Source organism: Canis lupus, chromosome 34 (assembly GCF_003254725.2).
Source record: "Canis lupus dingo isolate Sandy chromosome 34, ASM325472v2, whole genome shotgun sequence".
NCBI classification, from domain to species: domain Eukaryota; kingdom Metazoa; phylum Chordata; class Mammalia; order Carnivora; family Canidae; genus Canis; species Canis lupus.
Window position 1 is genome coordinate 16144832 of NC_064276.1, and position 25898 is coordinate 16170729.

Below are 25898 nucleotides of genomic sequence, written 5' to 3' on the forward strand. Positions count from 1 at the left end.
AGACACATACAGATTGAAAGTGAGGAGTTGGAAAAATATGTAGCATGCAAATTAATGTCAAAAGAAATCTGAAGTAGCAATACTTATATTGGACATATTGTACTTGTTTTTTAAGCAGGCTCCATGTTGGGCTTGAACTCATGACCCTGAGATCAAGACTTAAGCTGAGATCAACAGTTGGATGCTTAACCGACTGAACCACTTAGGTGCCCTGGACAAACTGGACTTTAAAACCAAGACTATAACAAGAGACAAAGAGGGGCACTATATAATAATGAAGTGAAACAATTATAAATATTTATGTACCCAACATGGGAGCAACCAAATATATAGAAAAATTAATAACAAACATAAAGGAAATAATAATAATACAACAGTAGTAGGAGACTTTTCTTTTTTTTTAATAATAAATTTATTTTTTATTGGTGTTCAATTTGCCAACATACAGAATAACACCCAGTGCTCATCCCGTCAAGTGCCCCCTCAGTGCCCGTCACCCATTCACCCCCACCCCCGCCCTCCTCCCCTTCCACCACCCCTAGTTCGTTTCCCAGAGTTAGGAGTCTTTATGTTTTGTCTCCCTTTCTGATATTTCCTACCCATTTCTTCTCCCTTCCCTTCAGTAGTAGGAGACATTAACACCCACTTATATCAATGTATAGTTCACCTAAACAGAAAATGAATAAGGAACAATGGCTTTGAATGACACTGGACCAGGTGGACTTAACAGATATATTTAGAATATTCCATCCTAAAACAGCAGACTATACATTCTTTCCAAATGCATATGGAACATTCTCCAGAACAGATCACACATTAGGTCACAAACAAGCCTCAACAAATGCAAAAAGATTGACACCTTTTCTGATCACAATGCTGTGAAACTACAAGTCTACTGCAAGAAAAAATCTGGAAAGATAACAAATACATACAGGTTAAACAACATGCCACTAAACAACTAATGAGTCAACCAGAAAATCAAAGAGGAAATTAAAAAATACAGAAAGACAAGTGAAAATGAGAACACAACAGTCCAACACCTCTGGGATACAGAAAAAGCAGTCCTAAGAAGGAAGTACATAGCAATATAGGCCTACCTCAAGAAGAAAGAAAAATCTCAAATAAACAATCTAACTGTATACCTAAAAGAGCTAAAAAAAAAAAAAAAAAAAACCAACAACAAATGAAGCTCAAAGCCAGCAGAAGGAAGGAGATAATAAAGATTAAAGCAGAAATAAATGGTATAGAAACTTAAAAAACCAGGAGCTGGTTCTTTAAAAAAATTAATAAAATTGATAAACCTCTAGCCAGACTTATCAAAAAGAAAAAAGACTCAAATAAATAAAACTACAAATGAAAGAGAAATAACCAATGTCACAGAATACAAACTATTATAATAAAATATTGTGAAAAACTATATACCAACAAATTGGACTACCTACAAGAAATGGATTAACTCCTAGAAACATGTCAACTACCAAAACTGAAACAGGAAGAGATAGAAAACTTGAACAGAACAATAACCAGCAAAGAAGTTGAATCAGTATTTAAAAACTTCCAACAAAGAAAAGTCCAGCTCCAGATAGCTTCACAGCTATCTGTGGAATTCTCCAAACATTTAAAGAAGAGTTAATACATAAACAAAAGAGGAAGAATATCTTCCCAATTCATTCTATGAGGCTAGCATTACCCTGATAGCAAAACGAGATAATCACACACACACACACACACACACACACACACAACGGGAACTTGAGACCAATATCTCTGATGAACATAGATGCAAAAATCCTCAACAAAATATTAGTAAACCAAATCTAACAATACATTAAAAGAATCATTTACTATGATCAAGTGGGATTTATTCCTAGGTTACAAGGGTGATTCAATAGTCACAAATCAACATGATACATGACCTTAATAAAAGAAAGGATAAGAATCATATGATCATTTCAATAGATGCAGAAAAGCATTTGACAAAGTACAACATCTATTGATGATAAAAAAAAAAACCCTCAACAAAGCAGGGCTGGAGGGAACACATCTCAACATAATAATGGCCATATGTGAAAAGCCCACAGCTGATATCATCCTAAATGGGGAAAGATTAAGAGCTTTTCCTCTGTAGTCAGGAACAAGGCAAGGATGTCCACTCTCACCACTTTTATCTGACATAGTACTGGAAGTCCTAGCCACAGCAATCAGACAATAAAAAGAAATAACAGGCATCCAAATAGATAAGGAAGAAGTCAAGCTTTCATTATTTGCATAGGATATGATACTATATATAGGAAAGCTACAGACTCCACCAAAAAAATGCTAGAAACTAATAAATGAATTCAGTAATGTCACAGGATACAAAATCAACATACGGAAACCTGTTGCATTTCTATACACCAATAATGAAGCAGCAGAAAGGAAAAATCAAGGAATCAATACCATTTACAATTGCATCAAAACCAATAGGATACCTAGGAGTAAACCTAACCAAAGAGGTGAAAGATCTATACTCTGAGAACTATAAAATACTGATAAAGACACTGAAAATGACACAAAGAAATGGAAAGATATCCCATGCTTGTGGATTGGAAAAACAAATATGGTTAAAATGTCCACTCTACCCAAAGCAATCTACACATTTAATGCAATCCATATCAAAACACCACCAGCATTTTTTAGAGCTAGAACAAACAATTCTAAAATTTGTATGGAACCATAAAAGACCCCACTTAGCCAAAGTAATCTTGAAAGAGAAGCAAAGCTGGAAACATCACAATTCTAAACTTTGAGTTATATCACAAAGCTGTAGTAATCAAAACAGTATGGTCCTGCCACAAAAACAGACACATAGATCAATAGAACAGAACCCCAGAAATGAATCCACAAGTATATGGTCAATTAATCTTTGACAAAGCAGGTAAGACATCCAATGGGAAAGACTGTCTCTTCAACAAATGGTGTTGGGAAAACTGGACAACAACATACAAAAGAATGAAACTCAGCCACTTTTTATACACAAAAATAAACTCAAAATGGATTAAGATCTTAAATATGAGGGATCCCTGGGTGGCGCAGCAGTTTGGCGCCTGCCTTTGGCCCAGGGCATGATCCTGGAGACCCGGGATCGAATCCCACATCGGGCTCCCGGTGCATGGAGCCTGCTTCTCCCTCTGCCTGTGTTTCTGCCTCTCTCTCTCTCTGTGACTATCATAAAAAAAAAAAAAAAAAAAAAAAAAAAAAAAGATCTTAAATATGAGACCTGAAACCATAAAAATCCTAGAAGAGAGCACAGGCAGTAACTTCTTTGACATCAGTCACAGCAACTTCTTTCTACATATGTTCCTTGAGGCAAGGGAAACAAAAGCAAAAATAAACTATTGGGACTACATCAAAATAAAAATTTTCTGCAATGGAAACAATTAACAAAACTAAAAGGCAACCTAAGGAATGGGAGAAGGTATTTGCAAATGGCTATCCAAAATACATAAAGAACATCTATACCTGACATCCAAACAATAATTCAATAATAAATGGGCAGAAGATATGAATAGACATGCTTTCCAAAAAAGACATCCAAATGGCCAAAAGACACATGAAAAGATGCTCAACATCATGCATTATCAGGGAAATGCAAATCAAAACCACAGTAAGATATCATCTCATAGCTGTCAGAATGGCTAAAATCAACAACACAAGAAATAGCAGATGTTGGTGACAATGTGGAGAAAGGGGATCCCTTGTGCATTGTTGGTAGGAATGCAAACTGGTGCCATCCCTCTGGAAAACAGTAGGGAGGTTCCTCAGAAAATTAAAAACAGAACTACCCTACAACTCAGCAATTGCACTACTAGGTATTTAGCCAAAGGATACAAAAATACAGATTGGAAGGGGTACATGCACCCCAATGTTTACAGCAGCCTTATCAACAATAGCAAACTCTGGAGAGATCCCAAATGTCCATTAACTAATTATATATATATATATATATATATATATCTCACACACACATACACACACACACAATGGAATATTACTCAGCCATAAGAAAGAACAAAATCTTGTCATTTGCAAGGACATGGATGGAACTAGAGAGTATAATGCTACAGGAAATAAGTCAATCAGAGAAAGACAATCATTTATCGTATAATTTCACTCATATGTGGAATTTAAGAAATAAAACAAATAAGCAAAGGGAAAAAAGGGAGGGTGGCAAACCAAGAAACAGACTCTTAACTACAGAAAACAAAAGGTTACCAAAAGGAAGTGGGAGAAAATGTGTTAAATAGGTGATGAGGATTAAGGAGGGCACTTGCTGTGATGAGCACCAGGTGTTGTATGTAAGTACTGAATCACTAGATTGTACACCTGAAAATAATATTACATGTATGTTAACTAACTGGAATTTAAATAACATTGTTTTTTAAAAAAGGAAGAGCAAAGTTGAAGGATCTGACTTTAAGGCTTATTATAAAGCTACAATAATCAAGGCAGTAAGGTATTGATGTCAGGATAGACAAATAGGTCAATGGAAGAGAATAGAGAATTCAGAAGTGAATGTACTTATAGTCAGTTGGAGAAATGGTAATGGAATAATGACACCAATAAACAAAAACTAAACTTTGATCCACATTTGACACCATATACGAAGAAAAACAAACAAAAATCTCAAAATGGATTAGAGACCTAACTTTATAGTATAGAGAAAATCTTTGTGGCCTTAGACAAAGATTTCTTAGGCACACACCAAATATAGGATACATAATTTTTTAAAACCTGGATTTCATCAAAATTAAAATCTTCTATTCTTCAAAAGATACTCTTTTTTTTTTTTTAATTAAGTAGGCTCCATGCCAATATGGGGCTTGAACTCACCAATCTTGAAAAGACCCTGAGAAAGGGTCTTTTGAAAGACCCTGAGACTGAGCCAGCCAGGAGCACCCAATAGATACTTTTAAAAGTATGAAAAGATAAGCCACATGATGAAAGAAAGTGTTTGCAAAGCATCAATCTATTAAAGGATTTGCATCTAGGGTATATAAAAATACACCTCTCAAAACTTAAGAAAACAATGAGCAAAAAATGTGAATGGACACTTCACTAAAAAAGATATAAGGATAGCAAAGAAGCACATGAAAAGATTCTTAACCAGTAGTCACTAGGAAAAAAACAAATTAAAACCTCAATAACATACTATTCCACAACTATTATAAGGCTGGCTTAAAATTAAAAGACTGACAACACCAGGTGTTGATGTGGAATGTGGGGCAAGTGAAACTCTTATATGATGTTATGGAAATAAAGACGGTATTACCAATTTGGAAAATAGAAATTTCTTAAAAAGATAAACATGTACCTGCCATGTGGCCTAATCATTACACTCTTAGGTATTTACCTAAGAGAAATGAAAACCCATGTCCACAAGAACACTTATATTTGCATGTTAATAGAAGCATTATTCAAAATAGCCCAAGAAAGTGGAAAGAAACCAAATATTCATTAACAGGTAAATGAATAAAGAAATTGGGGTATATTCAAATAATGGAATACTATACAGCACTTAAAAGGAATGTACTATTGTTACAAAAACAACATGAATGAATCTCAAAATAATTATGCTGAGTGAGAGAAAGCAGATGAAAAAGTACATGCTGTATGATTCTCTTCATGGAACGATAGAAAATTCAAACTAATCTATAGTGACAGAAAGAAGATCAGTGACCACCTGGGAAGCACTGGGGGATAAGGGAACAGCAGAAAGGTAATACAAAGGGGCCTGAGGAAACTTTTGGGGGTGATAGACATGTTCATTATCTTGATTGTGGTTATGCTTCCATAGGTGTATACATGTGTTGAAACATCAAATTGTATACTTTAAATATGTGCATTTTATTATGTTAATTATGCCTCAATAAAGTTGTTTTAAAAATAATTGTTTGGGGCATCTGGGTGGCTTAGTTGGTTAAGCATCCAACTCTTGGTTTCAGCTCAGGTCATGATCTCAGGGTCTTGGGATTGAGCCCTGAGTCAGGCTCTGCACCCAGCATGGAGTCTGCTTGTTTCTTTCCCTCTGTTCCTCCTCCTCTCTCTTTCCCTCAAATCAATAAATAAAATCTTCAAAAAAAAGTTTAAGGACTCTGTCCAGAAACTTTATGTTTTATTTTTATTTTTTTGTCCAGAAACTTTAATAAGCTAAAATGCATATTCCAAGGCATTAACCCTAGCTACCCTAATTCCACAGTCCTAGGTAGGACCCAGATATCTGCATTTGTAACAAGCCCTTCAGGTAATTCTAATGCAGGGCATCTTTAAACCATCCTTTGTGAAACTGTGGTAAAGATTTCTAGAACAATCTTGTGACTAGAATGTTGCTTCTGGGGAAAATAAGTACCTTTTTCTACTGGGATTGTCACATCTTCCTGTTATATGCCTCCAGAGCATTCATACTCAATTACCTTAACATATATTTAGCACAGCATTAGTAGTTTGAGAGTAAATCCCATAGTTTTCCCTCATCTTACCTTTATATAAATTAAAATAAACATATAATGTAGTTATTATTTCTTGGTAAAGGCCAATAGTTTAAATAAGGAACTTACATCATTCAGTTGTTATGACTGAAAACTGATGTGGTGGTTTTCTAGTCACAGTTCTTAGTTTATCTTTTTCCACATCTTGTGATGCATACCCACCCTTACATCTTCTTGTCCAACTAATGGTCAGAGAAGACACAGAAAGAATGTGAAATGGCTGCATTCCTGATAAGTCTCTGAGGACAAAGTTTATCTTTTCATATTTACATCACTTTCCTTACCCAACACACAAGCCATTGTCACTCTAAATGTTGGGAGTTCGATTTTCCACATAAGACTAGCATTTCTTAGGCCTCACAACATTAGCAGAAGGAAATAGCTGAACTCAGTAGATTAAGCTTGTGGATTTTCCTACCAAGTATCTCTGCTGCTATGAGGATCCACTGAAAAAAAAAAAAACAAATATGAAAGGGCAAAGCTTACTCAAATTATTAATTTGATTAAATTATTATTATTAAAATAATAATTATTAAAAGGAGTATAGCAAGTGATATGTGTGAAAATGATGCAGGAAAAAAAAACCTTCAAAAATTCTCTCCAAGAAAACAGAAAAAACTGGCAAAAATAGAAAATATTTTTAGGACACAAGAAATTAAACAAAGGCTTAAAGCAATCAGGAGAACATTTATTCAAGAAAACTGGCTGAATCTTGGTATGAACAGTGAGCTTTGTCATGTTTTAGTTGCCCTGTTCCCAATCTACTTTTCCTTCTTTATGGTAGCCTTGGAAATCAACAGCCTGCAATCATGGTGAAAATTAGCAATCTGGCAGCCATAGGAAGGGGCAAAACAGGATTTGAGTTCATTCAAAGTCTCATTCCCAGAGAACTATCATCATTTGACTTGTTTGGGGGTTCCTTGGCACACCTTACTTATAAGACTGTCTTTATTAGACCTATTCATGTTTGCACAGTGTGAAAAACCTTTTCACCAGGAGCATTTGTAGAAAATTACTAGAGGCAATTGCTTAACTTCTTGGCTGCCTAAGGCACTGGATAACAGCTGGGACAAAAATAGGCTAACCTAAAATTTAAAAGGAGATGCATGGGAATGAGATGTCCATAGTGGTTTTAAAAATCACCTAAATATTTCTGAGACTCTAGAAGGCCATGTACAAATGCCCAGCTCTGTGTGCATGTTCAGGAAAAATCTGAGAAGGTCTTATGCTCTCATTTCTGGTGGGGAGAGATCTTGGGACTCTACACAAACGGAGTGAATGCAAAGGTGAAATTGCCACCTGCTTGACTGTATGTTGAAGGTGCACCCCCACTATCCACACAGAGCTCCTGTCAAAGGCTGGAAAAAATCATTAAACAAGCAAACAATAACAAAACAACAAACAATACCAATAAAAAACACGAGATGGAGGAGACTCTGATTTCTAAAATTGCCACATTATATTATTAAATGTCCAGTCTCGACAGAAAAAATTGTAAGCCACGTAAAGAAACAAGAAAGCATGATCCATACATAGAAAAAAGGGAAAAAAGTAATCAAGAGAAATTGTTCTGAGGAAGCCAAGATAATTAGACTTCCTAGACCAAGACTTTAAATCAACTATTTAAAAACTGTAAAAAGAATTAAAGGAAACCACAAAAAAAGAACTAAAGGAAAGTATGAGGACAAATTCTCATCAAATTGAGAAAATAGAAATTATATTTGAAAGGGCCAATAGAAATTCTGGGTTGGAAAGTATAATAACTGAAATGAAAAATTCACTAGAGCGGCTCAAATGCAAATTTGAGCAAACAGGAAAAGAGTCAGAGAATATAGATATAGGTCAACTGAAACTATCCAGTTTGAGGAAGAGAAAGAAAAAGAATGAAAAAGAATTTAGAGTCATAAAGACTGGTAGAGTCGGACTCCCATCACACATACCAACATAGAATGGGAATCCCAGAAGAAGACAGAAACAAAGGGGCTGAAAGAATACTTAAAGAAATAATGGCTGAAGACTTCCTAAATTTGGTGAAAAACACTAATCTCCACATCCAAATGATCCATCTACAAACTCCAAGAAATATAAATTCAAAGAGGTCTACACATAGACATATCAAACTGTCAAAACATAAAGAATCTGAAAGCAGCAAGAGAAAAGCAACTTGTCACATGCAAGATTTTTTTTTTTTTTAATCTCTGATCTTTCCTTTTTTTTTTTTTTTTTTTGAGGAGAAAGAGAGTATGCACATATGCTAGTGGGAGGTGCAGAGAGAGAAAGGGGGAGAGAATCCCAAACAGGCTCCATGCTCAGAATGGAGCCCAATGCAGGGATTGATCTCATGCTCCTGAGATCACAACCTGAGCTGAAATTAAGAGTCAGACACTAGATTGAGCTACCCAGGTGCTCCAAGACATTTTCAGTAAGATTAATAGTTGATTTCTTACCATAAACTATGAAAGCCACAAAATAGTACCTAATATGACATATTCTAAATGCTTAAAAAAACTGTCAACCAAGAATTCTGTATCTATGGTTAATTGATTTTCAACCAGGGTGCTGTCTTATTTTGAGCTGCTATAACAAAGTACCATAGACTGGGCAGCTTATAAACAACAGAAATTCATTTCTCACAGTTCTGGAGGCTTGGAAGTCTGAGATCACAGTGCAAGCATGGTTGAATTCTGGTGAGGATCTTCTTCTGGGTTGCAGATTGATGACTTCTCATTATATCCTCTCATAGCAGAGAGTAGACAGAGGAAGCAAGTTCTCTCATAGCACTTATAAGGGCATTAATCCTATTCATGATGGCTCAACTCTTATAACCTCATCTACTCCTAAATACCTCCCAAAGTCTTCACTTCCTAATATCATTGGGTATTACCATTGGGTTAAGTTCTGACATATGAATTTTGGGGGAACACAAACATTGTGATGGCACTTGAGTCGGTAACAAGTGCCAAGACCATTCAGTGGAGAATAGTCTTTTTAACAAATGGTTTGGGAACAGCAGCATATATATACACATGTGGAAAAATAAACTTAGACTCCTAATTCACACCATGTACAAAAATTAACTCAAAGTGTATCAAGGAGTTAAAGCTAAATTTTTAGAAGACAGCACAGGTATACATCTTGGATTAGGCAATGGTTTCTTAGATATGACACCAAAACACAAGCAACCAAAGAAAAAATAGAAAAATTAGACTTCATCAAAATTGAAAACTTCTGTGCTTCAAAAGATATCATCAAGAAAATGAAAATGAAAAGATAGCCCACAGAATGGGAAAAAAAGTATTTGTAAGTCACATATTTGATAAGCATCTAGTACCCAGAATACATAAGTAATTTTCACAACAACCATAAAAAGACAGATAATTTAAAATGGGCAAAGGAGTTGTATAGACATCTCTTCAAAGGGAATATACAAATGGCCAATAAGCATGTGAAAAGATGCTCAATATCACTTGCATTAGGGAAATGCAAATCAAAACTATAATGAGCCACCATTTCATACCTAATGGGATAGTAACAATAACACTAAAAAAAATAATAATAGACAATCCCAAGTGTTTGTGAGGGAGGGGAGAAGAGGAACCCTTATACACTGCTAGCACAAACAAGAAATGGTGCTAGTACTTTAGAAAACAATTTGGAAGTTCCTCAGAAAATTAACAGAGGTTTACCATATGGCTCAGCAATTATTTATATACATATTTTTTCAGAGGTTCACACAAAAACTTGTACACAAGTTCCCATAGCATTATTCACAATATCCAAATAATGGAAACCACCCAAATACCCATCAACTTATGAATGGATAAACAAATACGTTATGTCCATACAATGCACTATGTTTCAACCATGGAAAGGAATGGAGTCCTGAGATCATCCTGCCACAACATGGATGAACACTGAAAAAATGATGCTGCGTGAAAGAAACTGGACAGAAAGTGCCATATTGTATATGATTCCATTATGTAAAATGTCCAGAATACAGATAGAAAGTCTATTAGTGGTTTTCAGGGGCAGAGGGGAGGGGGAGGAAAATGGGGAATGATCGCTAAGGGGTACAGTGTCTTTTTGTTGGGGAAGGTGATGAAAATGTTCTGGTGATGGTTTCACAACCTTGTGAATAGACTCACACCCATAGAATTGTACATTTTAAGAGATCGTGTTTTATGGTATGTTAATTATATCTCAGCTTTTAAAAAAAAGCAGCACAGCTTCTGAAAGTAGTACTGGATTTTATTTTTTTTTTTTTAATTTTTTTAAATTTTTATTTATTTATGATAGTCACAGAGAGAGAGAGAGAGGCAGAGACACAGGCAGAGGGAAAAGCAGGCTCCATGCACCGGGAGCCCGACGTGGGATTCGATCCCGGGTCTCCAGGATCGCGCCCTGGGCCATAGGCAGGCGCCAAACCGCTGCGCCACCCAGGGATCCCAGTAGTACTGGATTTTAAACTCCCATTAACATGATCTCAGGTGGCTTTGGGCTTTGGGATTGAGAGAGTTGATCTTGGCAAGCAGATATGTGAGAGGAACACAGTTGAAAAGGACACATCCACATACAACCACAACCATCCCCCCACCAACACACACAATGAAAGCAAACACAGGTGCTTCCAGGTACCATGAAAAGGTGTCCCACAGTTATTTTCCTGGCAAACCATTTCCTTTAGCAATATCCCCAATGTGCATAGCTACCACAAATTTGTAATCAGTATAACTCTCCAGACTAAAGTTAGCAGGATAACCTTACCTTTAATATTGTTTTGTTGTTCCATCAGTAATTTACTTATTTCTGAAAACCAACAATCTCTGATTTCTTTCGAAGCTGCCTGAAAATTGCAGATAAGAAGATACTCTGAATATCAGATCATCTGGAGCATTAATTAGGGTTTTTATTGTCTGGGTGACCTTTAGAATGGTGAGATAGAAAACACTTGCCGAGAACACAGGAAAGAGTAAGGGGCACCTAAGAGGAAGACACAAGCTTTACCTGCAGGATGTATTTCTCGAGTCCATTCCGGTTGGCAAGTTCAAACTTCCGGTTGCTCCCCCTTCCAAGCTGGCGAATTGAAAGTGTCATCAACTATTGTAAAGAAAGAAGAAAAATTGCTGTGCTCTCATTTTCTGATTTTAAAATTCTCCCTTTCGGCCACTCTGGTTCTTTCTACCCTCAATAGCTCTCTTCTTCCATTGCCCTTCCATGTGTTTTGTTGTCCTCTGTTAATGGCCCCAAGGAGCATAAAGCACAAACACAATGTCGCATAGTATCATCTGTCTTCTCTGTTTCAGGGGACAACACAGACTGCATCTTTCCATATGTAGGGCTGGAGACCTCAACCTTTAAGCAAGGAGATCATTCCTCCTTTAACACCTAAGTATTTCACAAATCTGTACATAATAGTCATCGAATGAGTGTCTACATTAAGAAACATAAATAACAAAAGCTACCACGATTAATTAACAACTTAAATCACAAGGGCACAAATGTGTATGTGTGTGTGCGTATGCACATGTGTGGTGTGTGTGTGTGGTGGGCAGGTGGTCTCATCTCCAGCTATGAAATATTTCCTACACAGGCTAGAGATGATGCTTGGTGTGGACGTGGGGTCCAAGACCTCTGAAGTCTTTACCAATGCTCGTATGCAAAGATGTGTGGTTGAGAAGGACAAGTAGGAGATGAAATCCAGTCCATGCTCTAACCACCAAATCTTTCACCCTTCTCTCTGCCTGTAGGGTGCTTTCCTAATTACTTTGTCAGGACAGGCTGCCATATGGTCCCTTTTCTCTACCTGGCACAAAGGCACCTCTATGCCAGCCCTAACCCTGTCTATTCACGCCCTGACTTTGCAGTTAGAAAGGCCTGGGCATGCAGTCTAGCTCTGTTGTGTGGCATTTGGCAAGTTAATCTTGCTTCTCTAGACTTCAGTTTTCTTATCTGCAAAATAAGAATAATGGTATTTATCTCCATAGGGACATGCTGATTCCCAAATGCAATAGGACCCCTTTACCTTCATAGATTTCTTAAAGCTGTAATGAGGAGATAGGCCCTGGTCACTGGGCTCCATTCGTATCTTACAGAATACAATTCCCCTTTCAAATAGATAGATTTGCCTCTGTCTGGGCTTAAATCGAATAAAATCCTTCATTTTATAACGATCCTTGTGAATTGTCCACACGTTGAAAGAGCCATGCTTCAGTAGCTTTCCCAGTTTCCTGATATCATCCTTTGGGGAAGATAGACAGACATACATAAAAAGAAGCTGTTAAATTACTTGACAGGGAAAGAACTCTTAAGGGTCTGTTTTCAAATTACAAAGTATGCTTATTTGAAGTTGATGATTTTAAAAGTGCCAGTTAGGCTCATCTGTCTCTAAATCAAAACTAGAGTTCTGTGAGCTTCACTGAGCATGGCACCATTTGGTTATGTAGGTCAATAGTACAGCTGTGCAAGGTAATAAACATAAAGCATGTTAGAAAAACTTAAACTAAAGATACTGGTACTCTGATATTTTTGTCTTTATAATTAATTTTAGCTAGCAGGATTCTATTTCCTCTTCTTCATTTTTGATATGTGATGTCTACTTAAAAGGGCAAGAAATTAACATTTAAGTATGTTCAGGGGAGACAAAATTTTTGTTACATTATGGACCTATTCCATAATAATCCATAACATCTGCCTCAGGTATGAGAACCTGAGAACATGAGATTTGTTCTGAAAGAAAAAAGCTTAATATAGCATAATTTTCATAACACTGTAATGCAAATAATAATGACATTCAAGTTCGCATTTTTCAGAGTAGGTAGACAGGGCAAAGATAATCCCAAATGACAAACTTTTAGAAAGTCTATTTGGCTTCAGGGCACATTTACGATGCCTATTCCTCCACCAGCAAGCTCATCTTTCTCATATGTAACTGTTTACAGTCCACATGAGTGACCTTGCCTTCTCTGCGCCTTCTTCAAAGGGTAGTAGAGTGAGATGAGCTAATAACATTGTATTTTACCTGGCATTTTAAAAAAATTAGATGACTTGAAGCAGATAATCAAGAATTTATTTCCCTGAATGAAAACGCGAAAAGAAGAAAATTATTTGAACAGGACCAGGACAGAGAAATTTCCCTGAGTTATGTCTAGCTGAGATAAATCGCTACAATTTCTGAGTTAATACTAGAAATATATACACTATTTATATTTGGGCTTTTTATAGCTTATTGTTCATGTTGAACAAGCTGTGACTATTGTTTCAAAAAGAACTTACTGCACTTCTGAAATTCTAAAATAAAAACTTCAAGAGCATAAACTCTAGTCATTTCTGTGGTGCTTGTGGCATATTTTCAGTGTTTTCTCTTTTTTGCTTTGTAAAACTGACATATGTAAACTGTGGTGAATGAAACTCTCAGTGAGGAACAAAGAGCCTCCAGCCATAAGGACTGCTCTCCTAGAAGCACAATACTCCTGCTTTGCTTACACAGGCTCGGCTTGACGATGCTCCAAAACAGATGGGTGGTGGGTTCATGAGGACCCTTTAGAAGTTTTTCACTCTATCCACATCCTTCCAGGAGCCACTCCAGCCCTCAGTGATTGTATTCTCTTTTAAACCCATTCTATTTTTACTATATAGACATAAATAATGCAGGAAATATGTTTTCATCCGGGTGACTGGCAAGAGTTGGTGCTTAATATTTGCCACAAGAATTATAATCAGTAGTTTCTGTTATTTTATTTTATATTATTTATTTGAGAGAGAGAAAGAGAGGGAGCATGAGTGGGAGGGGCAGAGGGAAAGAGAATCTCAAGCAGACTCTGCTCTGAGCAGGGAGCCTGACATGGAGCTTGATCCCATGACCCTGAGATCATAATCTAAGATGAAACCAAGAGTCTGGAGCTTAACCAACTGTGTAGTTTCTATTCTAAAATGTACTTATGCTCTACCTCATTTCAAAAACTTGACCTATCTTATAAAAATATATACATTATAAGGAGACAGAAAATAACTAATGTACTAGGGAGAAAAAAGATTAAAAAATAAGATGAAGAGGTTGTACATAAAACCTATATAATAAAGCCATATAAACCTGGTGCAGATTAGGTTATGACCTTCTAGTGGGCAGTACAGAGGGAAACACAGTGAGTTGTATGATATATTATGTCCGAAGACATACCCAAACCAGTTGTTCAGGAAATGCACAGCAATTCCTATTAATAAGATATGAGAGAAATTTCTCCCATGGGTCCTGGTTCTCATAAAGAGTCACTGAGTCAAATACTGAGCACATCCTCAACCATATCCCAGAATAGATATAGACAAATGGATTTTAGGTAAAGCTGTTTCTGACAACACATTTGGTAAATATGGAGGCACCACTTCAAAGCACAGCTGTTAAAAGTAATTCTAAAAGAAGCCAGAATAGAGAACCCAGAAATGGACTCTCAACTCTATGGTCAACTAATCGTTGACAAATCAGGAAAGAATATCCAATAGAAAAAAGACAGTCTCTTCAACAAATGGTGTTGGGAAAATTGGACAGCCACATGTAGAATGAAAATGGGTCATTTCCTCACATTGTACACAAAAAAATAGACTCAAAATGGATGAAAGACCTAAATGTGAGATAGGAATCCATCAAAAGCCTAGAGAAGAATATACAGCAACCTTTGTGACCCTGGCCACAGCAACTTCTTACTAGACACATCAACAAAGGCAAAAATGAACTATTGCGTTCATCAAGATAAAAACCTTTTATACAGCAAAGGAAACAGTTGACAAATTTAAAAGACAACTGACAGAATGGGAGGAGATACTTGCAAATGTCAGATAAAGGGCTAGTACCCAAAATCTATAAAGAACTTATTAACTTAATACCCAAAGAATATAAATCCAATTAAGAAATGGGTAGAAGACAGATATTTCTCTGAAGAAGACATACGAATGGCCAACAGACACATGAAAAAATGCACAACATCACTCAGCATCAGGGAAAAACAAAACCACAATGAGATGCCACCTCACACCAGTCAGAATGGCTAAAATTAACAAGCCAGGAAATGACAAATGTTGGCAAGGATGCAGAGAAAAGGGAACCCTCTTACACTGTTGGTGAGAATGCAAGCTGGTGCAGTCACTCTGGAAAACGGTATGGGGGTTCCTCAAAAAGTTGAAAATAGAGCTGCTTTACAATCCAGCAATTGCACTATCAGGTATTTACCCCAAAGATACAAATGTAGTGACCCAAAGGGGCCCCTGCACCCCAGGGTTTATAGCAGTAATGGCACAATAGCCAAACTATGGAAAGAGCTCAGATGTCCGATCAACAGATGAATGGATAAAGATGTGGTATATGTATATAATGGACTACTACTCAGCCATCAAAAAATGAAATCTTGCCATTTGCAATGATGTAGATGGAACTAGAGGGTATTATTATGCTAAGTGAAATAAGTCAACCAGAGAAAGACAATTATCATATGATCTCACTCGTATGTGTAACTTAAGAAACAAAACAGAGGATCATAGGGGAAGGGAGGGAAAAATAAAACCTGATAAAATCAGAGAGAGACAAATCATAAGAGACTTAATCATAGGAAACAAACCCAGGGTTGCGGGAGGGGAGGGGATGGGGGATGGGGTAAGTGGGTGATTGACATTAAGAAGGGCACATGATATAATGAGCACTGGGTATTATATAAGACTGATGAATCACTGAACTCTACCTTTGAAACTGATAATACACTATATGTTAATTAATTGAGTTTAAATTTTAAAAATAGGGGATATATTATATATATATTAAATTAAATAAAATTAGTGGAGACATAAAATAAAGGCATCACATTAAGTTTTATTAATAAGAGTTGTCTAAAAGTAAAAAAATAAATAAAATAAAAAGCATAAATATAAAGAAATAAAGCCAGAATGATGGGGGAGTGGGGAACAAGCCCCAGTGTGCACTCTCTAATGACCTGTGGAGGCCTGGGTGAAGTTAGTTAAGGTATCTGCCAAGGCCATGGGCTGCAGAGGAAACTGCCCTGTCTATAGCCCTGCTGAAGAGACAACCTTAGGCAATGATATTGCCTTTATCACCTCTGCTCTCTCCTCCTCATCCCTCTAGCAGCCATAGCTCTTTGCACCCCAGTAGGTAAATGACCAATGAATATGAATCCAGCAAGGGGTCAACCCCTGACCACAGAGGCCAATCTGATCCCTGTTTGAACTAAGACAATAAGCAGCAGGAGTTGTGACTGTGAAATGTTTTATAAGAAGGCTGGAGGTAGATTAAACAATAAGATAGCAGAGCAATAAAGAAAGTGAGTCACCAGAAACTGAGGAAGAGGAAAAGACACTGAAGGAGGTAAAAGGGGAATATGGATCACCTTTTACCACCTACTGTGGACTTCATTTTAGCTAATTACATCTGCAAAGACCTTATTTCCAAATAAAATCACATTCTGAGGTCCCAGGTGGACACAAGTTTTTTGGGAGACACTATTCAACCTAGTATTGGAGCATCTCTGAATTAGTTTCCTCACGGTGGTGAGCATGTCCACCTACTGTGGTAAAAGGGGAAGACAGCTGGTGTGTGGATGTACCTGGCACAAATAGGCAGAGCACACAGGTAAGAACCTCCACTCTCTCCCAAGCCAAGGCCTCAGAATTGCTACGGGTCCCGGAAGTGTCCCATTCCCACCTCCGTGTGCCTGGCTCTGTCATTGTACTCGCTCTTCCCAAGGCTCTGTGGTCACCTATTCCAGTAAGCCCATCATCACTGAAGGTCACCGGAGGGAATTGCTGGGTTTTTGAGTCCAGCTGAAACAGAAGGGTTGCATGTCATCCAAGTAGTTACATATATTTTCTGAGGACCACACTTATGAGATTGGACATCTCAATGCTCAAGGCCAATTCTGCAGTGGCTGAGGTACCCCATGTGGTGCTGATGAAGGGCAGGTGCATGCATATTACCATCAGCCAGGATGCATGCTTACATGGAAGCACCCTACTTCCCAAGGGAAAGGGTAAGAGGAGATCTTCTGAACAAGACCAAAGATGACCGTTGGCTATCTTTTCAACCATATGTATCCTCTCTTCCCAATAAGACTGTAGTTGGTCCCAAGGCCAGGGACCACATGCACAGCTCTTGTAGATATATGTCCCCTAGACATGTAATATTTATTCATTTATTAGCATGAGTGCCTGAGGGGACATGAGGTGACATGTTCAACACCGTGAGGAAACTAATTCAGAAATGCTCCAATACTAGGTTGAATAGTGTCTCCCAAATAACTCGTGTCCACCTGGGACCTCAGAATGTGATTTTATTTGGAAATAAGGTCTTTGCAGATGTAATTAGCTAAAATGAAGTCCTACTTCATTAGGGTAGGACCCTTATCCAATGAATGGTGTCCTTGTGAGAAGAGAAAACAGAGACAAAGACCCACACATAGAGAAGACAGTCATGAAGACAGACAGAAATTGGAGTCATGTAGCTATAAGCCAAGAAACGCTAAGCATTGTTGGCAACAACTAGAAGTCAGCAGAGAAGCAACGAATGGTTCTTTCCTAGCTTCAGAGGGAGTAAAAGCCTGATAACACTTAGATTTTAGACTTCTCATCTCCAGAACTGTGGAGCTTTGTTATGGCAGCTCTAGGAAATGAATATATCTGCAATCAGTTTTCCCACTAGTGGTGGCCATCACTTGTGTGTGTTGAATCTAGTAGATATAAACTCACAGATACAACACCGTTTGGTGTTGGCTACCCCCCAACAAGCAAGCAAAAAGTCAGATGGCTTCCTCCATATGGGAAACGATGGCAAAAGTTACCAATTTTCGCATGTGGAATTTTGTAGTTAAGAGCTCTGATGTAAGCATTTCGAATGAAGAATCTGGCTTAGAGAATGTCTGATGAAGTTGGCCTCCAGAAAGAGACCACTTGTGAGTGCCCAGGTTTTCATTCCTGGCAGTGACAACAATGTGACAGAGATATATACTTCTTGCACAAAAATACAGGAAACATCTGGATAAATGAATCAGTACAAAGCTAGCCCAGAAACAAAACAACAGAAGCTGTAGGACAGAAAAGCCCCTTAATACAATCATCAGAAGCAAAGGGGTTCCTTTCTTTCCGGTCTAGTCAATTATCCAAATAAGCCAGCCTTAGGGCCCTTTATTTAGCATCTGCCAGGTGTCACCATGGTGGTAGCGGTTTTTATTATGATTTAGTTCTCATTTGCTCCTTACAGCCTCCCTTTGACATAGGTGTCTTAAGTGTGCGAAGATGCATAAGGCTATAACACTGGGTTGTTCAGATAATTTACTCGGTCTTATCTTTGCAGCCAACATTTCTGCTCAGGGAATTAGAGACTGAATCAGAAATAAAATACCTGGCCTTAGTCCACAAAACTTGCAACAAAAATAGTTCCTTTATTGAATGACCTAAATTTGTTCCAGAAAATAAAAATGTTTCATTCAACATTTACTATTCAACTTTGGAACTTGTTCCTGATAAGTCAGGATTTTAAAGGACTCTACACATATATCTATTTTAGGTGTTAGATTGAATAGAGAAGATTTTTTTTTTTCCAGATGGAGGGAAGTAAATAACATCTCAGCATTCCACAAAACAAACTTTCTTTCTTTTTTTTTTTAAATTTTTATTTATGATAGTCACACAGAGAGAGAGAGGCAGAGACATAGGCAGAGGGAGAAGCAGGCTCCATGCACCGGGAGCCCGATGTGGGATTCGATCCTGGGTCTCCAGGATCACGCCCCGGGCCAAAGGCAGGCGCTAAACCGCTGCGCCACCCAGGGATCCCTCTTTCTTTCTTTTTAAGATTTTATTTACTTATTCATGAGAGACACAAAGAGAAGAGAAGCAGAGACATAAGAAGAGGAAGAAGCAGGCTCCATGCAGGGAGCCTGACGTGGGACTCGATCCCCAGACTCCAGGATCATGCCCTGGGCCAAAGGCGGGCACTTAACCACTAAGCCACCCAGGTGTCCCCAAAACAAACTTTCTTAAAACAAAAAAAAATTTAGTTTCTGTGATTAAATTAAATCAAGAACTAACTGTACAAAAAGGAATAAAATGTAAATATCAGAAGGGAATTTTTTTTAGTTGTTTTAATTATGCATTTACCCATTCAAGTAATGTCTTTCCAAACCAGGTCAATACTGGATGTCAAGTAGAGAAATTAAAGGGTTAAGTTCTGGGTTCATCCACACACTCAGCATGTGATTTTCAGCACCCTATAATAAGGTTCTACAAAGCTGAATCAAAGTATCTTAGAAACATTTGATGTGAGTTAAGAGTAACTGAGCTGTTTAGTAGACTTTCAACAAAATCAGATGAAGCATACAACAAGAGAATGAATGGCACTCTGGATAGGGAATAAAGAGGTCCAAGAAGTAGTCCAAGCTGATGCACAATGTGATAGTGGGTGAGTTAACTCTTCTTTCCATGGATATTTTCCTGAATCAGAAAGTAAAAATTTCAGTGCCTGCTCTTCCATATTCTATAGGATTATACAAAACTGGGTAAAGTAGCTAATGTACTAGATGTAAAGCAAGTTAAAATCTTAGTGAACAAAACAACAATAGAATTTATGCCAAAGGTGCGATTCTTTGCATTTTATGTAAAAAAAAATCTCTACAATTCCATAGGCTGGTTCATCTTATTTGCATGCAAGCTGCCTTGGAATGAAATTAGAGTACACTGCTATTTACTCACATTTTACTAATTATTTTCTCATAACTTCCTCCTCCTCTGTTACTTACACTCAGAATAATAACTGGGAGTTTCCTGCCCTGTGTATGGTTTCCAGGACATTCATTTGACTCCAGGAAATGGATATCTAATAGGGGGAGCTGATGCGTGTTCAGAAATAAAAAGAACAGAAAGATGTCTCAAAATGATTAAATAAATGGCTCTCTTGAGTTTCCTTAAATGAAGAAGGAAAAAATTATTACCAAGAAAATGATCCCCTCCTACACATACCTGTGGTTCATGAATACCCTCCTGAATCATGCAAAAGTAGTAAGCAGAGACTACTCTTGAGTCCCAGGGGACAGTAACAGCAACATTGCCGGGATCATTGTGGCCCAGTGGGGCTGCTTCTGAGATGCTGGCCAGCAAAATATCAGGAGGGAGGGAAATAAAAAGACCGTGGGTTTTTTTGCCCCTAATTAATTTGCATGGTTTGACTTATGACCAGGAAAGAAAAGAAAGGTCTTTTGCCCAAACCTCAATGAACAGTATGTGAGAACCAGGTAAAAATGAAAAGGAAAAAGAGAAAACAAAAAGTGTCTCTCTGAAATGTAATTTTCAAAATGCTTCATCCCTGTGTGGTAGGAGAGAGTAGTCTTCCAAAGAGATCCACATCCTAATCCCTGGAATCCAAGAATAGGTCAGGTTACATGACAAATGGGAATTAAGGTTGCAGATGGAATTAGGGTTTTTCATCAGCTGACTTCGAGATAGGGAGATACCGTGGATTAATGGGGGGGTTCAAGATAATCCTAGAGTCTTCAGAAGTGGGAGAGAAGCAGAAGAGAAGGTCAGAGTGATGTGAGTCAAGAACTTTGACAATGGAAGGAGAAACCATGAGCCAGGAAATGTGTGTCACCCTGGCAAGCTGGACAAGGCAAGGAAATAGATTCTCTCCTAGAGCTTCCCAGAAGGAAGCAGACACCCTGATTTTACCCTAGAGAGACTGTGTTGTACTTCCGGCCTGTGGAACTATAATACATTTGCGCTGCTCCAAGCCATGAAGGTTGTGGTAATTTGTTATGACAATGATGGAAAATTAACTCACCTGAGTCAAGACCTAGAGAACCTCACAGTGAAAACCAGCTGATATTAATGATGTCCCAGTCCCAAGGAGCTCATACAGTTACAGAGGATGGCCTGCCTGGAATTCCCGGGACTGACCCACTCAGGGTTTACCCTAATGTCCCAGTGGAGAGGGCTCAACTCCCCAGCACCACCTCTTTTGGAATTTTTCTTCAACCATTTGGCTTAAGGAATGTACAATATATGCATGTCGGTCCTCTTCTGAAATCTCTTACATCAGAGATCTCAGAAGAGATCGACACATATATATGAGTCAAGAAGGAAAAATCTTTTAATCTTTCAATAGTGCCATGGGTCAGAGAATAAGTAACTCCTTCAACACCTTCCCCTGCCCATCTATGTTCTGTCCTCAGAGTTCTTGCTTATTCTAGAGTGTGGGTCAGTCTCAACATTGAGGATCCCAAGGAATCCAACCCAAGATCCCTGAAAATGCTGAGAGGCTGCCTGGATTCCCACAGCACAGATTTGATGAACAATTTGAGTTACTTTCCTCGGAGTAAAATTCTTTCACCATGGGTCACCTCTCTAACTTTGCCACAGCAACTCCTATCTTTGTAATATTGTGCCTGCCTTTTGCTGAAATGTTCCAACACTTGCTACAGCCCATACCGGACATCCAGTGACAGCTGCCAGGTCCACGGCCAATTCACAGGACTTGATCAAATCTTCCATCATGGCCAAAGCCTGTTGTAGTTCGGCTGAGAAAGCTGAATCCTTGGTTCTCTTTGGCCCATTCTGTGGAAACCAAATGCCTTGTTGGAAATCAAAAGGTAAACCATCTACCGAGTGAACGAAGGTAACAGGAGAGATAAGGAGCCATGGATCCAGACAGTACAGAGACCAAAAAGGTAAATACATGGATCTCTTCCCCTGTTCCCAAAGAGTGGTGGCTTAATATATCCTGGTTTACATATATGATATGCACCCAGGCAAAATCATCTACCACACCTTCTATACATTGCACTAATGACAAATGAAGTTCATAAAATTATGGACGTTATATTCCTGCTACATAAGAAACATGCGCCCTTCTTTAAAGCATGAAAAAGGGAATAAAGGGGAAAGGAGAGAAAATGAGTGGGAAATATCAGAGAGGGAGACAGAACATGAGAGACTCCCAACTCTGGGAAACGAATAAAGGGCGGTGGAAAGGGAGAGGTGGGGGTGACTGGGCACTGAGGGGGGCACTGAGTGACGGGCACTGAGGGGGGCACTTGATGGGATGAGCACTGGGTGTTATGCTATATGTTGGCAAATTGAACTCCAATAAAATAAATAAATAAATAAAAATAAAATAAAGCATGAAAAACCCAGACCCTTTAAATAGGCTGCTCTCCCTTTTTACATCCCTACCCCAGGGGCCTACCAAAAGGCAGGATCTGAGTATCATATTCCTGTATTTAATGTGAAAATCCTATTTCTAGGGGAAAATTATACTTAAAACCATCCCAGAGGAGGATATTTGTAAATTCCTATAGAGGCAGAAAATGAGCTGCCATGTGGAGGTCTATTAATGATTTATGTGTAAATGCCATAATTGTTGCATTTGCCACATTGAGTTCCTGCTCTCTTACCCCACCCTGGCTCTGCCCTTCCACTTTCTTCTCCTTCCCCAGTCTTTCTCACATTCTATCACCATTAAAGACATCAAAGAGATAAGAGATAAGGAAGACTCAGCATTGACTGCAAACGCTGTAACTGCTAATTCAAGAGACCAATGTTCCAGTTATTACTAATGAGACATTTAGGACATAACAAGGATGATTGTTTCAGTGTGAAAGTCTTTTGCTTACAGTTTCAGTATTTTATTGCCCTGCTACCTACATGGTTATCTGGTAAACACTAACAAAAAAATTTTGGTTTCTTCCTCTTTTTTTCTAAGACATCAATTTCTCCAACAAAGAACACACAGCTCTTTACTGCCCCCTCTCCCCAGTATGGCCCCAACTCTTTCTGTCCCCTACAGTGAGATGTAAGCGAAGGTTTGTGTATTCTCCTAATCTCCACCTAAACATAGAGGATTAGCTTCTTTGGATTAGAGATATGAGGGACAGGGACAATGAATGGGGCAGAGAATGCTGCCTCCACTGAACAATCTGCCATGGATTCTTACCTTCTCACTCACATAAATATGCTCCAGGTGCTGGGGAAGGACAACAGGTTCTCACCTGAGTTTTTTTGTAACATCATCAGTAAAGGATTACATTCTTATATCAGGGGTCTTCCTCTTTACCCAACACTTAAAACTCAACTTCCTTTTAGAGACTCATCTGCTATTTCCTCTCCTTCCCACTAACTCTCCTGCCACAAACATAGCAGGTAGTTACTTTTACATTGTGTAATGTAGGGCTAAGAATCATCTTTACAAACATTATTAAACTAACTCAGTCTAGCTCCCCTTGCTCCAGGCTATAAAATTATTACCTGTGTCTTGAGCTTCTCTTTATTTCAAAGAGTCCCTAGCATATATACTGAGTAGAGAAGGCATACAAATGACCGCGCCTCATGTTTTCCTTGTTAAAACCAGAATATTCTATAGAAAAGTTAAAAAAAAAAACCACTGCTAAGTCACAGATTTCTTCCCGATATGGTGTGGCCACCATTTCTTCCGAGGGAACCGTGGCTATCTTAGAATTCACACCCACAAACACACTTGGAGGGGAAAAAAGCATAATGCATGCAAATTAGATATACTAAGAAGTACAATGAAGTAAATATAAATCATTCATAATCCTACCACACAGGAAAACCACAGCAGAAATGTTATTATATTCAGTGCCAGTCTTTAATGTATGCATTTTACACATTCACTTAATTTTGTATTCCTGTTAAAACATTTTTATGTGGAGGAAAGAAAATATATTACTGTTTATCCTGTTATGAAACCTCACCTTGAAATTGCCTTTAATTTTTTTGTTTTTTCTGTGATCATGATTTATAGGATACATACTATTTTAGAAAACTTAAACAATAAAGATCATAAACAAGAAAAACAAAACTGCCATAAATTCTCCCACCCATAGACAAACACCATTAACAGTTAGTTATATAAAACAATATTTAATATACAGTACCTTAGCCAAGCTTCCTTCCTGGTCACCTGTGTCTATTCCCAAATCCTCAGGAGACTCAAAATCCAGCAGACCCTGCATTAACCCAAAAGCCTTATTGGAAATCAAAAAGTAGACTGACAACTAAACCTACTGTGCAAACAATCTCCAGCCAAAATTAAATTAGCAGAGGATGGACGCAAGTTTGCCCATCACAAGTAAGTGGGAAAGAATGGCATAGAGTTCTTTCCACAAACAGAATCATATTGGACACGGTGTTTGGTAGCCTGGTTTTTTCTCACTCAATGACATATCATGAACATTTTTCCATGACACTATGTTTTAAAACATGTTTTTAAATTGTAGCTGTGTTGCATCCTGTAGATTAATCATAATTCATTAATCCCCCCTACTGTTAAACATTTAGGTTCAATAATTTTTTCCTATAATAATAATAATAATAATCTTTGTGCATTTTTCCTAAGGATAAATTCCTAGAAGTGAAATTGTCAATGTTAAAAGTTCTTTTTTTTTTTTTTTAAGATTTAATTTATATTTGGGGGGAGGGGTGAGGAGCAGAGGGAGAGGGACAAGCAGACTCTGTGCTGAGAATGGAGCCTAATGTAGGGCTCAGTCTCACAACCCTGAGATCATGACCTGAGCCGAAATCAAGTTGGACATTTAACCAACTGAGCCACCCAGGTGCCCCAATGTTAAAATTCTGTTGTATACTTCCAAATTCTTTATAGAAGAACCAGTTCCTACCAGTCATATATAAAAGCTTGATTCACCAGCCCCCACCCTACATGGAGTATTAAATTTAATCAAAAAGTTTTGCCAATTCAACCAAAAGAGAAATCCTGCCTCCTCATTGTTGTTTTAATTTGAATTTCTCAAATAACTGCTAAGGTAGAACTTTCAAAAAAAATGTTTGCTATTAGCATTTATTCTTTTGTAAACTGCCTATGTCCTGTGTTCTTTTTTTTTATTGTTTTCTTTTTTACTTCAGCTTTCAGGTATAATTGGCATATAAAATTGCTAGGTATTTAAAGTGTATATGGTGATGACTTGATATATGTATATATCGTAAAAGGATTTCTTCTATCTAATTAACACATCATTACCTCACATATTTATTTATTTATGTATTTGGCAAGAACATTTAAGTCCTATTCTTAGTAAACTTCAATTATACAATAGACTGTTACCAACAATCACCATGTTTTACATCAGATCCTCACACTTTTTTCATCTTACAAACCTTTTACCAACCTCTCCCTATTAAGTCTTTTTTCTAGTAGTCTATTTAATTTTTTTAAAAGAAGACAAATGAATCACTCCTATGACATGAGTTGCATTACACAGAAATCAGCATAACTACCTATTTTAGAACATTCTTCTTACAATAAGCAAAATTTATTATAAACGAATAATGCATCATTTTCCAAATCATATCTTAAAA

General features: G+C 37.7%; 1 protein-coding gene and 1 long non-coding RNA gene across 4 annotated transcripts in view; one reads left to right on the forward strand and one right to left on the reverse strand.

Moving 5' to 3' along the window:
- The window catches only part of LOC112662901 (uncharacterized), a 28830-nt gene extending 16414 nt beyond the window's left edge, over window positions 1-12416 (forward strand). Inside the window, exon 3 of the long non-coding RNA XR_003138938.3 lies at window positions 11367-12416. This is a non-coding gene — a long non-coding RNA (uncharacterized LOC112662901). The remainder of the gene's footprint in view (window positions 1-11366) is intronic.
- MCF2L2 (MCF.2 cell line derived transforming sequence-like 2) overlaps window positions 1-25898 on the reverse strand; it is a 238246-nt gene that overhangs the window by 18315 nt on the left and 194033 nt on the right. For all 3 annotated transcript variants that reach the window (XM_025451559.1, XM_025451561.3, XM_025451556.3), the window contains 5 exons: window positions 24461-24532; window positions 21996-22121; window positions 12550-12765; window positions 11532-11624; window positions 11292-11370 (listed from right to left, as the gene is read on the reverse strand). In XM_025451559.1, the coding sequence (XP_025307344.1) occupies window positions 11292-11370; window positions 11532-11624; window positions 12550-12765; window positions 21996-22121; window positions 24461-24532 (586 nt within the window). The remainder of the gene's footprint in view (window positions 1-11291; window positions 11371-11531; window positions 11625-12549; window positions 12766-21995; window positions 22122-24460; window positions 24533-25898) is intronic.